Raw genomic sequence first — 25,025 nt, 5'->3', positions numbered from 1 at the left:
TTAGAGTGAGACACGGAGTGGCTTTGGGAAGTGGGAGCTCTGGGATGAGAGTGAGACAGGGAGTGGCTCTGAGATAGGGAAACTCTGGAATGTGAGACAGAGAGTGGCTCTGGCATGGGGTATATTTGGTGATGGGGAGACTCTGGGATGTGAGTGAGACAGGGAGTGGCTCTGGGAAGGGGGACACTCTAGGATGAGAGCGAGACCGGGAGTGGCTCTGAGATGGGGTAGATTTTTGGGCGAGAGTTAGACAGGGGATGGCTCTGGGAAGGGGATGTGTCTGGGATGAATGTGAGACAGGGAGTGGCTCTGGGATGGGGGAGACCTTGGGATGAGTGAGACAGGGATGGGGGAGACTCCAGGATGAGAGTGAGGCACGGACAGGGCGAGACGCGCTTTTCGCGCTTCGATGCTGGACCAGGCGCGCGGCCGCCTCGTTAGAGGCGTGTGCACGAGACTCGCTACTGAGCCTTGTTTGAGGAGCTGGGGCTGAGTGGAGCCGGAGAGGTCGCTCTGGGATTGCAGTCCTGGGGGAGGGAGACTGAGTCAGTTCTGAGTCTCGAGAGGTGGTTGTATTGATGCGGCTCCGACACTGAAGGAGCGAAGGTGGGAGGGTGAGAGCCGACTGCAGACATGTACGCGGGACGGAAACGGAGGAAACCTGTGCAGAGAACGTGAGTACAGCTTTGACAGAGAGAAAGGCGAGGATCGGGGTTTATGCAAACTGTGACATTGGGGTTAATTTAAACAGTAACTTTGGGATGAATGTAAACTGTGACATGGGGGTTAATTTAAACAGTAACTTTGGGATGAATGCAAACTGTGACATGGGGGTCAATGAAAACTGTGAATTTGGGATTAATGAAAACAGTGACCTTGGGATTAAGGAAAACTGACACGGGTTAATGCAAACTCTGACATTGGGGTTAATGTAAACTGTGACATTGGTATTAATGTAAACTGTGAGATTGGGGTTGATGCAAATTGTAACATTGGGGTTAATGTAAATTGTGTCATTGGGCTTCGTGTATATTGTGATATTGGGGTTAATGCAAACTGTACTCCAGGGAGAATGTTGTCACTGAGACTGCCCTCAATGCAGCCCAGCCTCTACCAGTCATGGATGAGCTGGACATACAGCCAACCAAATCGGAACTCAGTGATGCCATTGATTCTCTATCAAGCGGAAAAGCCCCTGGGAAGGACAGCATTACCCCTGAAATAATCAAGAGTGCCAAGCCTGCTATACTCTCAGCACTACATGAACTGCTATGCCTGTGCTGGGACGAGGGAGCAGTACCACAGGACATGCGCGATGCCAATATCATCACCCTCTATAAAAACAAAGATGACCGCGGTGACTGCAACAACTATCGTGGAATCTCCCTGCTCAGCATAGTGGGGAAAGTCTTTGCTCGAGTTGCTCTAAACAGGCTCCAGAAGCTGGCCGAGCGCGTCTACCCTGAGGCACAGTGTGGCTTTCGTGCAGAGAGATCGACCGTTGACATGCTGTTCTCCCTTCGTCAGATACAGGAGAAATGCCGTGAACAACAGATGCCCCTCTACATTGCTTTCATTGATCTCACCAAAGCCTTTGACCTCGTCAGCAGACGTGGTCTCTTCAGACTACTAGAAAAGATTGGATGCCCACCAAAGCTACTAAGTATCATCACCTCATTCCATGACAATATGAAAGGCACAATTCAACATGGTGGCTCCTCATCAGAGCCCTTTCCTATCTTGAGTGGCGTGAAACAGGGCTGTATTCTCGCACCCACACTTTTTGGGATTTTCTTCCTGCTGCTTTCACATGCGTTCAAGTCCTCTGAAGAAGGAATTTTCCTCCACACAAGATCAGGGGGCAGGTTGTTCAACCTTGCCCGTCTAAGAGCGAAGTCCAAAGTACGGAAAGTCCTCATCAGGGAACTCCTCTTTGCTGAAGATGCTGCTTTAACATCTCACACTGAAGAGTGCCTGCAGAGTCTCATCGACAGGTTTGCGGCTGCCTGCAACGAATTTGGCCTAACCATCAGCCTCAAGAAAACGAACATCATGGGGCAGGATGTCAGAAATGCTCCATCCATCAATATTGGCGACTACGCGCTGGAAGTGGTTCAAGAGTTCACCTACCTAGGCTCAACTATCACCAGTAACTTGTCTCTAGATGCAGAAATCAACAAGCGCATGGGAAAGGCTTTCACTGCTATGTCCAGACTGGCCAAGAGAGTGTGGGAAAATGGTGCACTGACACGGAACACAAAAGTCCGAGTGTATCAGGCCTGTGTCCTCAGTACCTTGCTCTATGGCAGCGAGGCCTAGACAACGTATGTCAGCCAAGAGTGACGTCTCAATTCATTCCATCTTCGCTGCCTCCGGAGAATACTTGGCATCAGATGGCAGGACCGTATCTCCAACACAGAAGTCCTCGAGGCGGCCAACATCCCCAGCTTATACACACTACTGAGTCAGTGGCGCTTGAGATGGCTTGGCCATGTGAGCCGCATGGAAGATGACAGGATCCCCAAAGACACATTGTACAGCGAGCTCGCCACTGGTATCAGACCCACCGGCCGTCCGTGTCTCCGCTTTAAAGACGTCTGCAAATGCGACATGAAATCCTGTGACATTGATCACAAGTCATGGGAGTCAGTTGCCAGCGTTCGCCAGAGCTGGCGGGCAGCCATAAAGACGGGGCTAAAGTGTGGCGAGTCGCAGAGACTTAGTAGTTGGCAGGAAAAAAGACAGAGGCGCAAGGGGAGAGCCAACTGTGTAACAGCCCCGACAAACAAATTTCTCTGCAGCACCTGTGGAAGAGTCTGTCACTCTAGAATTGGCCTTTATAGCCACTCCAGGCGCTGCTTCACAAACCACTGACCACCTCCTGGTGCTTATCCATTGTCTCTCGAGATAAGGAGGCCAAAGAAGACTTTGGGGTTAATGTAAACTGTGACATTGGGCTTAATGTATACTGTGATATTGGGGTTAATGCAAATTGTGACATTGGGATTAATGCAAACTGTGACTTTGGGGTTAATGCAATCTCTGACTTTGGGGTTAATGTACACTGTGACTTTGGTATTAATGTAAATTGTGACTTTGGTATTAATGTAAATTGTGACTTTGGGGTTAATGCAAACTGTGACATTGGGGTTAATGCAAACTGTGACATTGGGCTTAATGTAAATTGTGACTTTGGGGTTAATGCAAACTGTGACTTTGGGGTTAATGTAAACTGTGACTCTGGGGTCAATGTAAACTGTGACTCTGGGGTCAACGCAAACTGTGACGTTGGGGTCAACGCAAATTGTGACTTTGGGGTAATGCAAACTGTGACTCTGGGGTCAACGCAAACTGTGACTCTGGGGTCAACGTAAACTGTGACTCTGGGGTCAACGCAAACTGTGACTTTGGGGCCAACGCAAACTGTGACTTTGGGGTCAACGCAAACTGTGATGTTGGGGTCAACACAAACTGTGACGTTGGGGTTAACACTAACTGACATTCGGGTTAACGCAAACTGTGACAAATGGGGTTAACGTAAACTGTGGTTCTGGGGTCAACGCAAACTGTGACTCTGGGGTCAACGCAAACTGTGACTCTGGGGTCAACGCAAACTGTGACTTTGGGGTCAACGCAAACTGTGACTTTGGGGTTAATGTAAACTGTGAGATTGGGATTAATGGAAACTGACAGTGGAGTTAACAGAAAGAGTGACATTGGTCTTTTTGGTAAACTGACTTTGGGTTAATGCAAACTGTGATATTGGGGTTAGTGGAAACAGTGATATTGGGGTTAGTGGAAACACTGACATTGGGGTATTAATGCAAATTAATGCAAGGGTGGGCAGGTGCAAACTGACATGGGGCAACTGATGAACATTCCTGATATGGTATTTAACTACGCTGAGATTTTGCAATCCTCAGACACGAGTACAGAGGTGGCCATCATTCTGAGTTATACAGGAGGATTGATTTGTGTTGTTCTGCTTGTTGTCAGAGTGAAGCCTGTGTTGGCCGATGGAGTCAAATCCAACCCTTCCAAGAGGCACCGGGACCGGCTAAACTGCGAATTGGACCGCCTGGCTGGCCTCCTACCTTTCACTGAAGATGTGACCTCAAGCCTGGACAAGCTTTCCATCCTCCGCCTCAGCGTCAGCTACTTGCGATCCAAGACTTTCTTCCGGGGTGAGTTAAGAGGGAGGTTCGAGGGAGATGTCCTTATGGTGGGCAATGGGGTGGGGAGGAATGCCGGATCATCAGAGGCAGTGGGTGGCTTCTGCTGCGTTCATTATGCAGGTGTGAATGGAGCTGGTGGCCAGAGTTAGAGGGAGTATATAGACACTGTGCACAAACACTAACACATATATTTAATATATTTCCTTATATTACAACAATGACTATACTTTAAAAGTACCTCATTGGCTTTGGGATGCCCTGTGATCTCAAAAGGCACTTTATAAATACAAGTTTTTCCTTTCTCATTATCTGAGCATTGCTGCATCTGTAACAAGGGCTGTTTGTTCTTTTTTACATATCACAGGCCCCGATGGGCATATTACACCATCTTTTAGAAAGGCTGAAATGTCGCAATATTAAACATTGTCTCTTTTATTTTAGAAAGAAAACTAAGTTAGAGCAGTCACAATTGGGTTTTTAAGGTTTTTTTGTACAGATCAATAATTTGGGATTTTTTTTTAGTGGTGCATGGGGAAGAGCTGCTTTTTATAGAAATTCACAATCTGACCGTGTTATTTTTGCAACATGTTTGGTTTACAAAACGGCGAGGTATAGGCTGGTCAAAGGAGAAGGTGAATTCTACTTAAATTATATTGGAGTCTATTGTTTCTTCCCATCGTAGTCCAATGGATAGCTTGATTTGATTTGACATTCTTGTCCACTCAAGCTTAAACTTGATATTCCTTTTTTCACTGCTGCAGTGTAAGAATGGACAACAGTTTAAAATAGTGCACTGCTTTTCACTGATGCTAAAGATTACATCCACAGTTTGTTTCAATATTTATATAAAATATGCTAATCAGGTCAAAATCACCGAGTGAAATGAGTTAGGGAGCTGGAAATCAGTTTAATACTTGTATTTGTTCTGAAACTGAAAGTTGAATTGAGAGGAGATGGAGGAGTGAATCTTCCTACCACTTTAATTGACCAAATGCAGGGGAGAATATATTTTCTATCTTGCCTCGGTGCTTAGTTTCTGTTCAACTGGCGCACTGCAGGGTTTTTCTCCCCTATGGCAGCATTAATAATTTAAACAAGTGCTATTTAAAGAATTTATAAAATGGATGGAAGTGAAACAGTTTCCAGTTAAACCCTTTTTTTGATTGCCTATATAAGATAGGAAACTAGAGAGGAGGTTCAGGAAGCCTGGTTTGTCTTTCTTCCATTTTCGGATATATTGAGATCTGAAGGAAATTCTGAGGCGGATGAAAAATCTTCAATTTGTGTCTTGCTTTGGATTTGTTTGGACAGCAATGCTAATGACTTGCTGAAGTCACTAAGGGACATAAAGAGGTCCTCATTTACTGCCTTCATGCTCATTAAGACTGTGACAGATTTTTGTATTTAACCATAACATTGTGTCTGGCAGATGGGAGTGCCATTTAAATAATAGATCTCATTATCAGTGACAGTGGTTGCATCGAGTCCAATTATGTCGCGGGGGGAAAAAAGTATTGAAATAATCCTCCACATGTTTGTGAAGATGGGAGGAGTGGTGCATCTTACTGGTTTGTTCTTAATTGCATGTATTTTCCAACAAGGCGGATCGATTGCTTGTGTTGTTTTAAGAATAAATGGTGTATTTATTTCTCAATGAGTTTGGATAGATGTAGCTGGATAGCTACCTGCAACCAGTAGAGCACCACGCAGATGCAGAGCTGAATGGGTTTACTAATACTGACCTTTTAGTACATAATTCATCATATGCTGTTTTTGCCTTGTGCCCCCATTGCCAGTTTTCTTCCTTAGTAAGCATAACACCTCCCTCCCAAAAGCCAGTCTGTTCTTCCCGCTTTACAGTAAGTTTATGTTAATTTCTCAATATTCTGCAGAGACCCGATTCTTTTTAAAGTAAGAGATGGAATGCAATTCTGAAAACGCCACCAAATTCTTGGAATGCAAGATAACGGAAGTGGAACTTTGCTGATTTACCCATGCAAACTAGTTCTCAATTTGTAGGGAATAACAGTGCCTTTATTTTTGGCAAAGCCACCGTTTTTTTGCTTCTGCAGAAAAACAGTTGCGATCACAGACTGTAATCCTCTAAACATTTGTGTTAATCCAAGAATCCCGTGAAATAAAAACAGAATTAGACTCATTTAGCCATCAGTGGCTTTGGTGATTACTTGTTAAAAAGCCTTAACAAAAGTTCACCAGCTTCAAGTCCCATGCAAGCATATTGTGAATTGGATTCACAATTCCCATTAATTTAACTGTGACAATATTTAATGACTCTGCTTAATGGCGTCTGTTTCAAAACTCGGAAGTGTAAATACGCCACAGACCAGTTTTTAGCTTTTAATGATTTCCTGTAAAGTCTGAGAATCACACACTAGCTTGTGAACTCTCCCAGGGAGAAGGTAATTGTGAATTATTATATTACCATTCAAATCATCCTCCATAATTTTGAGCTCGTTGGAAACTCTGCTTCCTGCATCTTAAGTCATACCAAAGTCCCATTCACCCATCACCTCTGTGCTCGTTGACCGACATTGACTTCTGGTCCGACAATGCTTCAGCATTTAAAATTTTCATCCTTGGTTTCAAATCCCTCCATAGCCTTGCTGCTCCCTATCTCTGTAACCTCATCTAGCCCTGCAACACTGGGTACTTCCTGTTTCTCCAACTCTGGACTCGTGCATCCCCCAATTCCTTCGCCCCAGTATTAGTGGCCGTGCCTGCAACCATCTGCACATTAAACCTGGGAATTTCCTCCCTGAACCCTTCTGTTTCTCTACCTTATTATCCTCCTTTAGGACCTGCCAGAAAACATCCCTCCTTGACCAAGTTTTTGGTCACCTGACGTAATATCTCCTCCTTTGGCTCAGTGTCAATTTTTGTCTGTTTACACACTTGGGGCATTAAAGGCACTATATAAATGGAAATTGTTGTTGATGAATCTATAAGTTAGTTACCATAACTGGTTAAAGTTCCTCTAAACATTTCCCTTCAATCAGTTGAGTAGCAGTGGTTTGGCATACAGATCACAAGGCACAGTGGCGCATGTTGGTTGGTATACTGAGTCTGTCGATCTGGGTTGTGGTTCTGGTTGGGAGCGGGGCTGCTACAACTGGCCAAAGCACTCCTGGATTAAGGAGAAGAAAAAAAAACAGCTTGGGTTCTAAATTTGGATAAGTACCTAGTGATTGCTCCTGTGGAAAGTGTGGGTGTATATTTGTGTATGCGTGTTTATCTGTGTGTATGTCTGTGAGTGTGTTGTATATACATCTAAGGACACCACTAAGCTTGGCAATGTTGCCTTCTATGAATAGATAGTCTGCCAATACTCACTGCCAAGACTCACACAGCCAGAATGGCCACCTGGGGTTAATGTACTAGAGAGTCATTGGCACAGTACATCAGCAGGAGTTGGTGACTTTGAAAGAGCAGAGGGGAAAAATTGCTCCAGTCATGTGACTGCAAGTCATCTTATTCGTCAATCTAGCTGACACAGGGCAACATTTAAATACTGAATGACCATTTATTCGGGTGATTTAAGTTCTCAAGTAATGCATATGGAAAGAAAGAAACAAAGAACTTGCATTTTCACAAACTCAGGACAACGCAAAGCATTTTACAGCCAATGAAGTGCTTAGAGTCATAGAGTTATACAGCACAGAAACAGACCCTTCGGCCCATCGTGTCTGTGCCAGCCATCAAGCACCTAACTACTCTAATCCCATTTTCCAGCACTTGGCCCATCTCCTTGTGTGCTGTGGTGTTTCAAGTGCTCATCTAAATACTTCTTAAATGTTATGAGGGTTCCTGCCTCGATCACCTCTTCAGTCAGTGTGTTCCAAATTCCAACCACCCTCTGAGTGAAAAAAAATTTCCTCAAATCCCCTCTAAACCTCCTGTCCCTTACCTTAAATCTATGCTCACTGGTTATTAACCCCTCCGCGCAGGGAAAAAGTTTCTTCCTATCTAACCTATCAATTCCCCTCATAATTCTGTATACCTCAATCATGTCCTCCCTCAGCCTTCTCGGCTCTAAGGAAAACAATCCTAGCCTATCCAGTCTCCCTTCATAGCTGAAATGCTCCAGCCCAGGCAACGTCCTGGTGAATCTCCTCTGCACCCTCTCCAGTGCAATCACATCCTTCCTATAGTGTGGTGCCCAGTAGTCCAGCTGTGGCCTAACTAGCGTTTTATACAGCTCCAGCATAATCTCCCTGCTCTGATAGTCTATGCCTCGGCTAACAAAGGCAAGTATCCCATATGCCTTCCTAACCACCTTATCTACCTGTGCTGCTGCCTTCGGTGATCTATGGATAAGTACACCAAGGGTCCCTCTGTACTTCCTTTGGTCCTACCATGCAATGTATATTCCCTTGCCTTGTTAGTCCTCCCAAAATGCATCACCTCACACTTCTCAGGATTAAATTCCATTTGCCACTGCTCCACCCATCCTCACTAACCCATCTATATCATCCTGTAACCTAAGGCTTTCCTCCTCACTATTTACAACACCATCAATTTTCGTGTCATCTGCGAACTTACCATACCTCCTATATTCACGTCTAAATCATTAATGTACACTACAAATAGCAAGAGTCCCAGTACCGATCCCTGTGGTACACCACTGGTCACAGGTTTCCACTCGCAAAAACAACCCTCAACCATCACCCTCTGCCTCCTGCCACTAAGCCAATTTTGGATCCAATTTTCTAAATTGCCCTGGGTCCCATGGGCTCTTACCTTCTTGACCAATCTCCCATGCGGGACCTTATCAAAAGCCTTACTGAAGTCCATGTAGACTACATCAACTGCTTTACCCTCATCTACACATCTAGTCATCGCCTCAAAAAAATTCAATTAAGTTAGTTAGACACGATCTCCCCCGACAAAGCCATGCTGACTATCCCTGATTAATCCCTGCCTCTCTAAGTGGAGATTAATCCTGTCCCTCAGAATATTTTCCAGTAGTTTCTCAACCACTGATGTTAGACTCACCGGCCTGTAATTACCTGATTTATCCCTGCGACCCTTCTTGAATAATGGTACCACATTTGCTGTCCTCCAGTCCCAAAGAGGAGTTGAAAATTTGTGTCAGAGGCCCTATTATCTCCTCCCTTGCCTCAAATAACAGCCTGGGATACATCTCATCTGGGCCTGGGGATTTATCCACTTTTAAGCCCGCTAAAACATTTAATACTTCCTTTCAATGCTAATATGTTCAAGTATATCACAATCCCCCTCCCTGATCTCTACACCTACATCGCCCTTCGCCCGAATGAACACAGATGAAAAGTAATCATTTAAAACCTCACCTATGTCCTCCGGCTCCACACACAGATTGCCACTTTGGTCCCTAATGGGCCCTACTCTTTCCCTGGTTATCCTCTTGCCCTTAATAGACTTGTAAAACGCCTTGGGATTTTCCTATATTTTGCCCGCCAGTGTTTTTTCATGTCCACTCTTTGCTCTCCTAATTACTTTTTAAAGTACCTCCCTACTAACTATACTCCTCTAGTGCCTCCGCTGTTTTCAGCGCTCTGTATCTGCCATAAGCCTCCTTTTTTTTCCTGATCCAATCCTCTACATCCCTTGACATCCAGGGTTCCCTGGACTTGATGGTCCTACCCTTCACCTTAACGGGTACATGTTGGCTCTGAACTCTCATTATTTCCTTTTTGAATGACTCCCACTGGTCTCATGTAGACTTTCCTACAAGTAGCTGCTCCCACTCCACTTTGGCCAGATCCTCTTTTAACATATTGAAGTCGTCCTTCCCCCAAATTCAGTACCTTTATTTCTGGTCCCTCTTTGTCTTTTTCCACAACTACCTTAAATCTTAGAGTTATGGCCACTATCCCTGAAATGCTCCCCCACTGACAGTTCTACCACTTCTCCGGCTTCATTCCCTAGGATTAGGTCTAGTACTGCCCCTTCTCTTGTAGGACCTTCTACGTACTGGCTCAAAAAGCTCTCTTGTATGCATTTTAAGAATTCCGCCCTCTTTAAGCCTTTTGCACTAAGACTAAGGGTTGCCAAGAGTGTCCCTGCTGACTGCAACTGCGGGAAGTGCACCCAACTCCAGCTCCTCGAGAACCGCGTTAGGGAACTGGAGCTGGATGAACTTCGGATCATTCGGGAGGCGGAGGGGGTTATTGAGAGGAGTTATGGGGAGGTAGCCACACCTCAGGTAAAAGAAGTAGGTAGATGGGTTACCGTCAGGGGAAGGAGAGGGAACCAGCAGGCAGTGCAGGGATCCCCTGTGGCCGTTTCCCTCAACAACAGGTATACCATTTTGGATACTGTTGCGGGGGACGACTTACCAGGGGTAAGCAATGGGGTACAGGTATTTGGCACAGAGTCTGTCCCTGTTGCTCAGAAGGGAAGGGGGAAGAGGAGCAGAGCATTAGTCATTGGGGACTCCATAGTTAGGGGAACAGATAGGAGGTTCTGTGGGAACGAGAGAGACTCACGGTTGGTGTGTTGCCTCCCGGGTGCCAGGGTTCATGATGTCTCGGATCGTGTTTTTGGGATCCTTAAGGGGGAGGGGGAGCAGCCCCAAGTCGTGGTCCACATAGGCACCAATGACATAGGTAGGAAGAGAGATGGGGATTTAAGACAGAAATTCAGGGAGCGAGGGTGGAAGCTCAGAGCGAGAACAAACAGAGTTGTTATCTCTGGGTTGTTGCCCGTGCCACGTGATTGCGAAGCGAGGAATAGGGAGAGAGAGGAGTTGAACACGTGGCTGCAGGGATGGTGTAGGAGGGAGGGTTTTGGTTTCCTCGATAATTGGGGCTCTTTCTGGGGTAGGTGGGACCTCTACAAACAGGATGGTCTTCACCTGAACCAGAGGGGTACCAATATCCTGGGGGGGAGATTTGCTAGTGCTCTTCGGGGGGGTTTAAACTAATTCAGCAGGGGAATGGGAACCTAAATTGTAGTTCCAGTGTACAGGATGTTGAGAGTAGTGAGGTCAGGGATAAGGTTACAAGGACGCAAGAGGGCACTAGCAAGCAAGAACTTGGTATAAAGTGTGTCTACTTCAACGCCAGGAGCATCCGGAATAAGGTGGGTGAGCTTGCAGCATGGGTTGGTACCTGGGATCTCGATGTAGTGGCCATTTCGGAGACATGGGTAGAGCAGGGGCAGGAATGGATGTTGCAGGTTCCGGGATTTAGATGTTTCAGTAAGAACAGAGAAGATGGTAAAAGAGGGGGGGGTGTGGCATTGTTAATCAAGGAGAGTATTACAGCGACAGAAAGGACGTTTGAGGACTCGTCTACTGAGGTAGTATGGGCCGAGGTTAGAAACAGGAGAGGAGAGGTCACCCTGTTGGGAGTTTTCTATAGACCTCCGAATAGTTCCAGAGATGTAGAGGAAAGGATAGCGAAGATGATTCTCGACAGGGGTGAGAGTAACAGTGTAGTTGTTATGGGGGACTTTAACTTTCCAAATATTGACTGGAAATACTATAGTTTGAGTACTTTAGGTGGGTTAGTTTTTGTCCAGTGTGTGCAGGAGGGTTTTTTGACACAGTATGTAGACAGGCCAACCAGGGGCGATGCCACATTGGATTTGGTACTGGGTAATGAACCCGGCCAGGTGTTAGATTTAGATGTAGGTGAGCACTTTGGTGATAGTGATCACAATTCGGTTAGGTTTACCTTAGCGATGGACAGGGACAGGTATATACCACAGGGCAAGAATTATAGCTGGGGGAAAGGAAATTATGATGCGATTAGGCAAGATTTAGGATGCGTAGGATGGGGAAGGAAACTGCAGGGGATGGGAACAATCGAAATGTGGAGCTTATTCAAGGAGCAGCTACTGCGTGTCCTTGATAAGTATGTACCTGTCAGGCAGGGAGGAAGTTGTCGAGCGAGGGAGCCGTGGTTTACTAAAGAAGTTGAAGCGCTTGTCAAAAGGAAGAAGAAGGCTTATGTTAGGATGAGACGTGAAGGCTCAGTTAGGGCGCTTGAGAGTTACAAGCTAGCCAGGAAGGATCTAAAGGGAGAGCTAAGAAGAGCAAAGAGAGGACACGAGAAGTCATTGGCGGATAGGATCAGGGAAAACCCTAAGGCTTTCTTTAGGTATATCAGGAATAAAAGAATGACTAGAGTTAGATTAGGGCCAATCAAGGATAGTAGTGGGAAGTTGTGTGTGGAATCAGAGGAGATAGGGGAAGAGTTAAATGAATATTTTTCGCCAATATTTACAGTTGAGAAAGAAAATGTTGTCGAGGAGAATACTGAGATTCAGACTACTAGGCGAGATGGGATTGAGGTTCACAAGGAGGAGGTGTTAGCAAATTTGGAAAGTGTGAAAATAGCTAAGTCCCCTGGGCCAGATGGAATTTATCCTAGGATTCTCTGGGAAGCTAGGGAGGAGATTGCAGAGCCTTTGTCCTTGATCTTTATGTCGTCATTGTCGACAGGAATAGTGCCGGAAGACTGGAGGATAGCAAATGTTGTCCCCTTGTTCAAGAAGGGGAGTAGAGACAGCCCTGGTAATTATAGACCTGTGAGCCTTACTTCAGTTGTGGGTAAAATGTTGGAAAAGGTTATAAGAGACCGGATTTATAATCATCTTGAAAATAATAAGTTCATTAGCGATAGTCAGCACAGTTTTGTGAAGGGTAGGTCGTGCCTCACAAACCTTATTGAGTTTTACGAGAAGGTGACCAAACAGGTGGATGAGGGTAAAGCAGTGGATGTGGTGTATATGGATTTCAGTAAGGCGTTTGATAAGGTTCCCCACGGTAGGCTATTGCAGAAAATACGAAAGTATGGGGTTGAAGGTGATTTAGAGCTTTGGATCAGAAATTGGCTAGCTGAAAGAAGACAGAGGGTGGTGGTTGATGGCAAATGTTCATCCTGGAGTTTAGTTACTAGTGGTGTACCGCAAGGATCTGTTTTGAGGCCACTGCTGTTTGTCATTTTTATAAATGACCTGGAAGAGGGTGTAGAAGGGTGGGTTAGTAAATTTGCGGATGACACTAAGGTCGGTGGAGTTGTGGATAGTGCCAAAGGATGTTGTAGGGTACAGAGGGACATAGATAGGCTGCAGAGCTGGGCTGAGAGATGGCAAATGGAGTTTAATGCGGAAAAGTGTGGGGTGATTCACTTTGGAAGGAGTAACAGGAATGCAGAGTACTGGGCTAATGGGAAGATTCTTGGTAGTGTAGATGAGCAGAGAGATCTTGGTGTCCAGGTACATAAATCCCTGAAGGTTGCTACCCAGGTTAATAGGGCTGTTAAGGCATATGGTGTGTTAGCTTTTATTAGTAGGGGGATCGGGTTTTGGAGCCACGAGGTCATGCTGCAGCTGTACAAAACTCTGGTGAGACCGCACCTGGAGTATTGCGTGCAGTTCTGGTCACCGCATTATAGGAAGGATGTGGAAGCTTTGGAAAGGGTGCAGAGGAGATTTACTAGGATGTTGCCTGGTATGGAGGGAAGGTCTTACGAGGAAAGGCTGAGGGACTTGAGGTTGTTTTCGTTGGAGAGAAGGAGGAGGAGAGTGACTTAATAGAGACATATAAGATAATCAGTGGGTTAGATAGAGTGGATAGTGAGAGTCTTTTTCCTCGGATGGTGATGGCAAACACGAGGGGCCATAGCTTTAAGTTGAGGGGTGATAGATATAGGACAGATGTTAGAGGTAGTTTCTTTACTCAGAGAGTAGTAGGGGCGTGGAACGCCCTGCCTGCAACAGTAGTAGACTTGCCAACTTTAAGGGCATTTAAGTGGTCATTGGATAGACATATGGATGAAAATGGAATAGTGTAGGTCAGATGGTTTCACAGGTCGGCGCAACATCGAGGGCCGAAGGGCCTGTCCTGCGCTGTAATATTCTAATTCTAATTCTATCCCAGTTGATATTGGGGAAGTTGAAATCCCCTACTATTATTACCCGATTATTTTTACACTTCTCTGAGATTTGCCTACATATTTGCTGCACTATCTCTCCCTGACTGTTTGGAGGCCTGTAGTATGCTCCCAGCCAAGTGATTGCCCCCTTTTTGTTTTTAAGTTCTACCCATATGGCCTCATTTGAGGAACCTTCTAAGATATCATTCCTCCTTACTGCAGTAATTGACTCCCCTTTTACCCCCTCCCCTGTCTTGCCTGAAGATTCTATGCCCTGGAATATTGAGTTGCCAATCCTGCCCCTCCCTCAACCACATCTCTCTTACAGCAATAATATCATATTCCCATGTGCTAATCATCACCCTCAATTCATCTGCCTTCTAGTAAGACTCCTAGCATTAAAATACATGCAATCCAGCCTTGCATTTTTCACTTGTGCCTTAACAGGTCTATATTTGCTTTGCCTTCCAGACTGACTCAGTTTCTCTTCTATATTTGACAGTGCATCGCCCCTACTCTACCTCCACTCTGTATCCCATTCCCCCTGCCAAATTAGTTTAAATCCCACCCCCCACAGCAAACCTCCCAGCAAAGACGTTGGTCCCGTTCCGGTTCAGGTGCAACCCGTCCAACTTGTATAGGTCCTCCCTATGCCAGACCCAGTGATCCAGGAAACTAAAGCCCTCTCTCCTGCACCATCTCCTCAGCCGTGCATTCATCTGCTCTATCCTCCTATTCCTATACTCACTAGCACGTGGCACTGGGAGTAATCCAGAGATTGCAACCTTTGGGGTCCTGCTTTTTAATCTGCTACCTCGCTCCCTAAATTCTTGTTGCAGGACCTCATCCCCCTTTCTACCTCTGTCATTGGTACCAATGTGTACTGTTCACCCTCCCCTTCAGAATGTCCTGCAGTCGCTCCGTGACATCCTTGACTCTAACACCAGGGAGGCAACATACCATCCTGGGGTCACGTTTGCGGCCACAGAAACGCCTATCTGTACCGCTTATGAAAGAATCCTCTATCACTATAACTCTTCCATTCCTTTTCCTCCCTTCCTGTGCAGCTGAGCCACCCTTGGTGCTACAGACTTGGCTCTTGCTGCATACCCCTGAAAAGCTATCTCTCCAAACAGTAACCAAAGTGGAAAATCTGTTAGATAGGGAGATGGACCCAGGGGACACCTCAGTACCTGCCTAGTGCTTCTTCTTTGCCTGGCAGTCACCCATTCCCTTTCTGCCTGAGCAGTCTTTATCTGTGGTGTGACCATCTCCCTGTACGTGCTATCCACGATGATCTCAGTCTTGCAGATGTTCCACAATGTCTCCAGCCGCCACTCCAGATCCGAAACGTGGATTTCGAGTAGCTGCAGCTGGAGATACTTCCTGCACACGTGTTCGCCCTGGACACTGGAAGTGACCCTGACTTCCCACATTGCACAGGGAGAGCACTCCACACTGCCGAGCTGCCCTGCCATGACTTACCCTTAATTTATTCAAGTCCAAATCATCAATATATACCACAAAAAGCAAGGGACCTAGTACTGAGCCCTGTGGAAACCCACTGGAAACAACCTTCCAGTCACAAAATCACCCATCGACCATTACCCTTTGCTTCCTGCCTCTGAGCCAATGTTGGATCTAGCTTGCACTTTGTCTTGGATCCCATGGGCTTTTACTTTTATTCCCAGTCTGTCATGTTGGACTTTGTCAAAAGATTTACTAGAGTCCATCAAATGCACAACCCTCATTGACCTTCTTGTTACCTCCTCAAAAAATTCAATCATGAGAATTGCTGAAAATAGAAACGTGTTGTTGAAGCTTTTCATCTTGCACTCATCAGGACAATCCACCAGTATAACCAATGTCAGGGAAAACAACAACTTATATTGCACGAGAAGAGAGTGCTCATTGGTAGGCAAGTGAATTCTGATTGGTAGAGGCGTTGCCATGGAGAATGCCTCAGTTTACGGCGACTGACAGTTAACTGCCAAGATAATAGCAAAATGCTGCAGATGCTGGAAATCTGAAATAAAAACAAGAAATGCTGGAAATACTCAGCAGGTCTGGCAGCATCTGTGGAGAGAGAAGTAGAGTTAACGTTTCAGGTCAGTGACCCTTCATCAGAACTGAAAAATGTAAAAGATTTTAAGCAAGTAAAGCAGGGTGTGGGGCAAGAGATAACAAAAGAGGTGTTGATAGGACAAGGTCAGAGAGAATAACTGACCGGAAAGTCATGGAGCAAAGGAAAACGGTAAGTTAGTGGTGTGCTGAAAGACAAAGCGTTAGTACAGAGAGGGTGTGAATAGACTGTAAAGCACAAAGCACTCCAAGCACAAACGTTAACATTTTTTTTGAAAAAACAGAAACAGTGGGTTGGCACAGTAGAAACAAACTAAACACACTAAAAAACCTAAAATAAAATAACCAAAGAAAAAAAGAAAAAATAATTAAACATAAAAGGGGGGGCCCGTCATGCTCCGAAATTATTGAATTCAATGTTCAGTCCAGCAGGCTGTAGTGTGCCTAATCGGTAAATGAGATGCTGTTCCTCGAGCTTGCGTTGATGTTCACTGGAACACTGCAGCAATCCCAGGACAGAGATGTGAGCATGAGAGCAGGGGGGTGTGTTGAAATGGCTAGCAACCGGAAGATTGGCGTCATGCTTGTGGACTGAGTGGAGGTGTTCCGCAAAGCGGTCACCCAGTCTGCATTTGGTCTCCCCAATGCAGAGGAGACCACATTGTGAGCAGCGAATACAGTATACTAAATTGAAAGAAGTACAAGTAAATCGCTGCTTCACCTGAAAGGAGTGTTTGGGGCCTTGGATAGTGAGGAGAGAGGAGGTAAATGGGCAGGTATTACACCTCCTACAATTGCAGGGGTAGGTGCCATGGGAAGGGGCCAAGGTGGTGGGGGTAATGGAGGAGTGGACGAGGGTGTCGCAGAGGGAACGATCCCTTCGAAATGCTGATGGGAAGGGTGGGGACGTGTGTTTGGGAGTGGCATCATGCTGGAAGTGGCGGAGGATGATCCTTTGGATATGGAGGCTGGTGGGGTGGAAATTGAGGACAAGGGGAACCCTGTCGCGGTTTTGGAAGGGAAGGGAAGGGGTGAGGGTAGAGGTGCGGGAAATGGGCCGGACACGGTTGAGGGCTCTGTCAACCATAGTGGGGGATGGGGGGGGGGGTGGAATCCTCTGTTGAGGAAAAAGGAAGATATATCAGAAGCACAGTCGTGGAAGGTAGCATCGTCCGAGACGGAGAAACTGGGAGAATGGAATGGAGTCCTTACAGGAGGCAGGGTGTGAAGAAGTGTAGTTGAGGTAACTGTGGGAGTTGGTGGGCTTATAATGAATATTAGTAGACAGCCTATCCCCAGAGATGGCGACAGAGAAGTCGAGGAAGGGAAGGGAAGTGTCAGAGATGGACCATGTAAAGGTGAAAGATGGGTGGAAATTAGAAGCAAAGTTGATAAAGTTTTCTAGTTCCGGGAGGATGCAGGAAACGGCACTGATAGTCATCAATGTACAGGAAAAAGAGTTGGGGGAGGGGGCCTGAGTAGGACTGGAACAGGAAATGTTGAACATATCCCACAAAAAGACAGGCATAACTAGGACCATGTGGGTACCCATAGCAACAACTTTTACTTGAAGGAAGTGAGTGGAGTTGAAGGAGAAGTTGTTCAATGTGAGAACAAGTTCAGCCAGGTGGAGGAGGGTGGTGGTGGATGGGGACTGGTTGGGCCTCCTTTCAAGGAAGAAGCGGAGAACCCTCAAACTGTCCTAGTGGGGGGTGGAGGTGCAGAGAGATTGGATGTCCATTGTGAAGAGGAGGCGGTTAGGGACAGGAAACTGGAAATTGTCAAAATGACGTAGGGCGTCAGAAGAGTCATGGATGTAGGTGGGAAGAGACTGAACCAGGAGAGAAAAGATAGAGTCAAGATAGGAAGAAATAAGTTCTGTGGGGCAGGAACAGGCTGAAACAATGGGTCTGCCGGGAGAGTCCTGTTTGTGGATTTTGGGAAGGAGGTAGAAGCGGGCTGTCCGGGGTTGTGGGACTATGAGGTTGGAAGCTGTAGAGGGAAGATCTCCAGAGGAGATGAGATCAGTGACAGTCCTGTGGACTGCCAAGCTTTGTTTGAAATTTAAACCAGGCAGCTTGACTCTAATTGGTGAAGGCATTGCCCTGAGGAATGAACCAGTGAATGGCTGCCACTTATTTTGTTCAGCTGAAATAGGCGCAGTGTGTGTACATGCTCTTTCTTTCTGTGTATTAATATACGTAGCTTCCAGTACGCACAAATGTGAGCCTTACTGACAATCTTAAATTGGTTGTTAGTGTAATTCTTAGCACACTGTGGATTATTTAGCAAATGTTTTCCAATTGCAGAATCACATCTAATGTTGGACACTGTGTCTTTAGCTTTGCAAGCACGGGCTGTTTGGGTAAGGCCTGTATCTTGCCCGTGCGAACAGCGGAAGGGACATGTTGTTTGATACGATCCCCCAGTCTTTGGGATGTGTGGCCTATATACCTAGCATCACACTGGCATTGAAATTTCATATATCATATCACTCATTTGTGCGACAGGCAGGAAGGACATCTTTTTGGTTTGACGGTAGCATCCTGTTAGTGGCGAACACCACACGTGTTGCTACTGCATAGTAGCAGTGTGAAACAGCTAGCTTTACCTGTTGCTCAAATTTTGGGATACATTACCCTTCCAGGGTAACCTGAGGTAGACTGGGCCCTTTTCAGTGCCGAAAATGACAGCCTTAGGCCCGTTCATACATTTGTGGGATATACAGCGAGATCAGGGTAGCCATTATCATGCAGGATGTCTTTGATTCACCCTGTTTCAGCATCAAGCTTGCATGGTGAGCAAATGGCGAGGGCCCTATTTATGAAGTTGCCGATAAGGTCAGTCTTGTAGCGTGTGGGACTGTAAGAATCCCAACGCAGGTAGATTTGCGGTAGACCATAGTAGAGAACCCAGTGCTGTATATTAATAACTGGTGTCTTGTTCCCACTCTCTTCACAATATTGGCAGTGTGTTTGGGTTGCTTGCTGTGATGGACTGTCCTTGCACCGCTCCCAGAGAGTTCTGAATAATGCAGCAACAATGAAATGTTCCTGCTTCACCAATACAGGATTGATATTGTTATGGCAGATCTGAATCTGGGTAGGCCCCTGTCTGTTCGTGCACCTTATCTGACGCCTACCCGAAGCCTGTGACGTTCCTGACGTACAACCTTCAATATGAATAGAAACTTTCACTTTTTGGACTGGGATTTCAGCGGTGAAAGGAAAATATTCCAGAACTTTTTTGCTCTTCATATCATTTGATAACTATAGTGGTTAGAATGTGGAACTTGCGACCATGTAGAGTAGTTGAGGCGAATAGCATAGATTCATATTAGGGGGAGCTAGATAAACACATAAGGGAGAAAGGAATAGAAAGGTATACTGATAGGGTAGAATGAAGAGGGGTGGGAGGAGGTTCGTTTGGAGCACAAACACCAGCATGGATCATTTGCGCTGAATAGCCTTTCTGTGCTGTAAACTGAATGTAATTCTACAGTGGCCACACCTTAATGTTCCACTTCTCGCCTCTATGCCCCCTGGATATGCTGAGGCATTCCAATGTTGATCACATTCAAGGCTGCTGTTCAGTGTTGCTCAACAATACATAATCACATTTGCTGCTTAATTGGTGGTGCAACACCATTTCCACAAAGTGGAAAGCTTATCCAACTCTTCATGCACAGTCAATATTGTACCATTGTTCAAATGTTCAAAATGAAATGCTGGGAAGAATGCATATATTCACATGTGATGGATAAATTGGATAGACACTTGTATAAAGTCAAGAGTAATGAAAGCGGTTATGGCAGTGGTCAAGTGTAGTAGCTAAAAGAATGGGTTAGGAAAGGAATCAAACATACTGATTGTCCTTATCTTTTACTAATAATTCTGGCCCAATCTGAACATATGTACACTGGATAGGTTTGATATTTCAGTGTCCTAGGCCCAATCATCTTCAGCTGCTTGAATCATAAGGTCAGAAGTGGGGATCTTTGCTGATGATTGCACCATGTTCAGCACCATTCGCAACTCCTCAGATACTGAAGCAGTCCGTGTAGAAATGCAGCAAGATCTGGACAATATCCAGGCTTGGGCTGATAAATGGCAAATAACATTCGCGCTACACAAGTGCCAGGCAATGACCACCTCCGACAAGAGAGAATCTAACCATCTTCCCTTGACACTCAATGGCATTACGATCGCTGAATCCCCCACTAACTACATCCTAGGGTTACCATTGACCAGAAACTGAACTGGAGTAGCCATATAAATATCGTGGTTACAAGAGCAGGTCTGAGGCTAGGAATCCTATGGAGAGTAATTCACCTCCTGACTCCCCAAAGCTTGTTCACCATCTACAAGGAGTATGTCAGGAGTGTGATGGAATGCTCTCCACTGGCCTGGATGGGTGCAGCTCCAACAACACTCAAGAAGCTCAATACCATTGAGGACAAAGCAGCCCGCTTGATTGGCATCCCATCCACCACCTTCAACATTCACTTCCTTCACCACTGTTGCACAGTGGCAGCAATGTGTACCATCTACAAGATGTGCTGCAGTAACGCACCAAGGCTCCTTCGACAGTGCCTTCCAAACTCGCGACCTCTACCACCTAGAAGAACAAGGGCAACAGATGCATGGGAACACCACCACCTGCAAGTTCCCCTCCAATCCACGCACCATCCTGACGTGGAACTATATCGCCGTTCCTTTACTGTCATTGGATCAAAATCCTGGAACTCCCTTCCTAACAGCACTGTGGGTTTACCTACCCCACATGGACTGCAGTTGTTCAAGAAGGCAGCTTACCACCACCTTCTCAAGGGCAATAAGGGATGGGCAGTAAATGCTGGCCTAGCCAGTGACGCCCACATCCCATGAATGAATTTTTAAAAAATCATAATTCTTTTTATTGCTCATAGTTCCTGTCAGTTGCTATTGCTGCAAATGAAAAAGAAGAACTAGTGGTTGAAAAATACAAATAATAGCAAACAGTCACAGGGCTCTGGGTTTCCTGCTATTATTTTGAATGTGATTTATAACCTGTGATATTATTTTCCCCAGGTTTTCAAAGAAACTGGCAGGGGGTTTGTTCAGATTGAGCAGGTGGCTTGTTTGATGTGAGAGGAATTTGATTTTTCTTTGCTAACTTCTGGGCGATGGTTCGGTGAAATGGCTCTTGGACAGCTGACGATAAATTCAGAGTCTGCGCTGCGGGTAATTTTCAAAAATCCTTTCCAAATGTCTTTTCACTCTACAGGCAAGGAGTGGTGTTGGCTGAGGTGCTGACCCACCTTCATGTTTTCTTAAAAAACAAAATTCTTTAGGAAATGGAGCATGCTGGGGTTTGTGCAGCCCCAAACTCACTTGGTAAGGTCAGGACTGAAGCAGGAGATGGAAATTTTATCGAGCATTTTTTATAAAATGAAGCCTTTTAGAGAAGACGGAGATCAATAAACATAGACTATCTGCTCATTCATTTGCTCACCTGTACTCTGCATCCGTCACTCGCTTACTACTACTCTGTATCTGTCACTCGCTCGCCTGTACTCTGTGTCTGTCACTCGTTTGCCTGTCCTCTGTGTCGTCATCCGCTCGCCTGTCCTCTGTGTCTGTCGCTCGCACGCTTGTCCTCTGTATCTGTCACTCATTTGCCTGTCCTCTGTGTCTGTCACTCGTTTGCCTGTCCTCTGTGTCGTCATCCGCTCGCCTGTCCTCTGTGTCTGTCACTCGCTCGCCTGTCCTCTGTGTTGTCATCTGCTCGCTTGTCCTCTGTGTCTGTCACTCGCTCGCTTGTCCTCTGTGTTGTCACCTGCTCGCCTGTCCTCTGTGTCTGTCACTCGTTTGCCTGTCCTCTGTGTTGTCATCTGCTCGCCTGTCCTCTGTGTTGTCATCTGCTCGCCTGTCCTCTGTGTCGTCATCTGCTCACCTGTCCTCTGTGTCGTCATCCGCTCGCCTGTCCTCTGTGTCTGTCGCTCGCACGCTTGTCCTCTGTATCTGTCACTCATTTGCCTGTCCTCTGTGTCTGTCACTCGTTTGCCTGTCCTCTGTGTCGTCATCCGCTCGCCTGTCCTCTGTGTCTGTCACTCGCTCGCCTGTCCTCTGTGTTGTCATCTGCTCGCTTGTCCTCTGTGTCTGTCACTCGCTCGCTTGTCCTCTGTGTTGTCACCTGCTCGCCTGTCCTCTGTGTCTGTCACTCGTTTGCCTGTCCTCTGTGTTGTCATCTGCTCGCCTGTCCTCTGTGTTGTCATCTGCTCGCCTGTCCTCTGTGTCGTCATCTGCTCACCTGTCCTCTGTGTCGTCATCCGCTCGCCTGTCCTCTGTGTCCGTCACTCACTCGCTTGTCCTCTGTGTTGTCATCATCCGCTCACCTGTCCTCTGTGTCGTCATCCGCTCGCCTGTCCTCTGTGCCTGTCACTCGCTCGCTTGTCCTCTGTGTTGTCATCTGCTCTCTTGTCCTCTGTGTTGTCACCCGCTCGCCTGTCCTCTGTGTTGTCACCCGCTCGCCTGTCCTCTGTGTCGTCACTCACTCGCCTGTCAGCTGTGTCGTCACTCACTCGCCTGTCAGCTGTGTCGTCACTCACTCGCCTGTCAGCTGTGTCGTCACTCGCTCGCCTGTCAGCTGTGTCGTCACTCGCTCACCTGTCCTCTGTGTCGTCATCCGCTCGCCTGTCCTCTGTGTCCGTCACTCACTCGCTTGTCCTCTGTGTTGTCATCCGCTCGTCTGTCCTCTGTGTCTGTCACTCGCTCGCTTGTCCTCTGTGTCGTCATCCGCTCACCTGTCCTCTGTGTCTGTCACTCGCTCGCTTGTCCTCTGTGTTGTCAGTCGCTCGCCTGTCCTCTGTGTCGTCACTCACTCGCCTGTCCTCTGTGTCGTCACTCACTCGCCTGTCCTCTGTGTCGTCACTCACTCGCCTGTCCTCTGTGTCGTCACTCACTCTCCTGTCAGCTGTGTCGTCACTCGCTCACCTGTTCTGTGTAGTCTCCCACTCGTCTGTCCGCTTTGTCGTCACCCGCTCGTCTGTCCGCTGTGTCCACCCACCCGCTCGCTTGTATTCTTTTGTGTGTTTCTCTGAGGACTGTCTATAATTAATGTTTGAAAATGTACACGCTTCTTCTGCCACAGATTATGGTGCAGATTGCAATCTTGCTTAAATCCAGATGGAAGTTCAAACACAGTTTATATTTGTTAAAAGAAACTCCATACGTAAAAAAAAAAATGCACTTGCAAGCGCCTCGTCACGATGAATATGTATTAACACCATGTATCGCGACCATGTGTTGGATTAGCAGGTAAAATTGATGCTAAAGATTTCCAAGGATAAATATATATCTCCTAGTTCTAGACCATTCTATGTTAAGTGGACACTAGTTAGGTTCAGAGACAAGGGGAAGATGAGCCTCAATCTCTGGGGGAGATGATTGGGGCACACATAGATTTTCAGGATATTGTTGTGAAGGATATGAAAAGAGCTCAGTTTGTGGAGCCTGTAGGGCAGGCTAACTCCTTTTATTTTTCTCACTGTTCACTGTACCCAGTACAGGGAATAATATCCTAAATGGTTGAAGCCAAATATCTCAATTCGTTATATCATTTGTGTTTCAACTGTTAACATCAACCACTCCCATTTATGTGAAAGTTTTCCAGTGTGGATTATTCAAGGAAGAAAGCACAGTGGCTCAATGGCTTTTTCCTGCTCCTTAAACTATATTTTTTGTATTTTGCATCTTGAAAAAATTACATTTGATTGAACACAATTATTTGTGCACAATTTCAAAGTGTAAAGCAGTCACTAAAATAAAAGCAAAATACTGCGGATGCTGGAAATCTGAAATAAAAACAAGAAATGCTGGAACCACTCAGCAGGTCTGGCAGCATCTGTGAAAAGAGAAGCAGAGTTAACGTTTCGGGTCAGTGACCCTTCATTGGAACTGACAAATATTAGAAAAGTCACAGGTTATAAGCAAGTGAGGTGGGGGTGGGGCAAGAGATAACAAAGGAGGTCTAGATTGGACCAGGCCACATAGCTGACCAAAAGGTCACGGAGCAAAGGCAAACAATATGTTAATCGTGTGTTGAAAGACAAAGCATTAGTACAGATTAGGTGTAAATACACTGAATATTGAACAGCAGCAAGTGCAAACCTGAAAAAAAACAGTGGGTAAGCAAACTGAACAAACTAAGATGAAATGAAATAAATGCAAAAAAAAATTGTAAAAAATGTAAAAAAGAATGTAAAAAAAAAAAGGAAGAAAAAATAACTAAAAATGAAAGTAAAATGGGGGGCTGTCATGCCCTGAAATTATTGAACTCAATGTTCAGTCCGGCAGGCTGTAGTGTGCCTAATCGGTAGATGAGATGCTGTTCCTCAAGCTTACGTTGATGTTCACTGGAACACTGCAGCAATCCCAGGACAGAGATGTGAGCATGAGAGCAGGGGGTTGTGTTGAAATGGCAAGCAACCGGAAGCTCAGGGTCCTGCTTGCGGACTGAGCGGAGATGTTCTGCAAAGCGGTCACCCAGTCTGCGCTTGGTCTCCCCAATGTAGAGGAGACCACACTGTGAGCAGCGAATACAGTATACTACATTGAAAGAAGTACAAGTAAATCGCTGCTTCACCTGAAAGGAGTGTTTGGGGCCTGGGATAGTGAGGAGAGATGAGGTAAATGGGCAGTTATTACACCTCCTGCGATTGCAGGGGAAGGTGCCCTGGGACGGGGACGAGGTGGTGGGGGTAATGGAGGAGTGGACCAGGGTGTCGCGGACTAGGAACTTCAGCTTTCTGTTAGTCAAGCTGTCCAGTACCTTGAGGCTCAATAATTTGCCACACTATCCTATGAACAATGTTCAGCTCTTTCCCCCATCAGAAAATAACAAG

The 25,025-nt window shown here is 46.1% G+C and overlaps 1 protein-coding gene across 1 annotated transcript in view; it reads left to right on the top strand.

Annotated features, from left to right (window-relative positions):
- Positions 1-562: 562 nt before the first annotated feature.
- ahr1b (aryl hydrocarbon receptor 1b) overlaps positions 563-25,025 on the top strand; it is a 189,926-nt gene continuing 165,463 nt past the window's right edge. Inside the window, exons 1-2 of the mRNA XM_068035885.1 lie at positions 563-674; positions 3,997-4,184. Coding sequence (XP_067891986.1) covers positions 634-674; positions 3,997-4,184 — 229 coding nt within the window. The 5' untranslated portion in view covers positions 563-633. The remainder of the gene's footprint in view (positions 675-3,996; positions 4,185-25,025) is intronic.

Source organism: Heterodontus francisci, chromosome 7 (genome assembly GCF_036365525.1).
Source record: "Heterodontus francisci isolate sHetFra1 chromosome 7, sHetFra1.hap1, whole genome shotgun sequence".
Classification (NCBI taxonomy): Eukaryota; Metazoa; Chordata; class Chondrichthyes; order Heterodontiformes; family Heterodontidae; genus Heterodontus; species Heterodontus francisci.
This window is presented reverse-complemented; position numbering and strand designations above follow the sequence as displayed.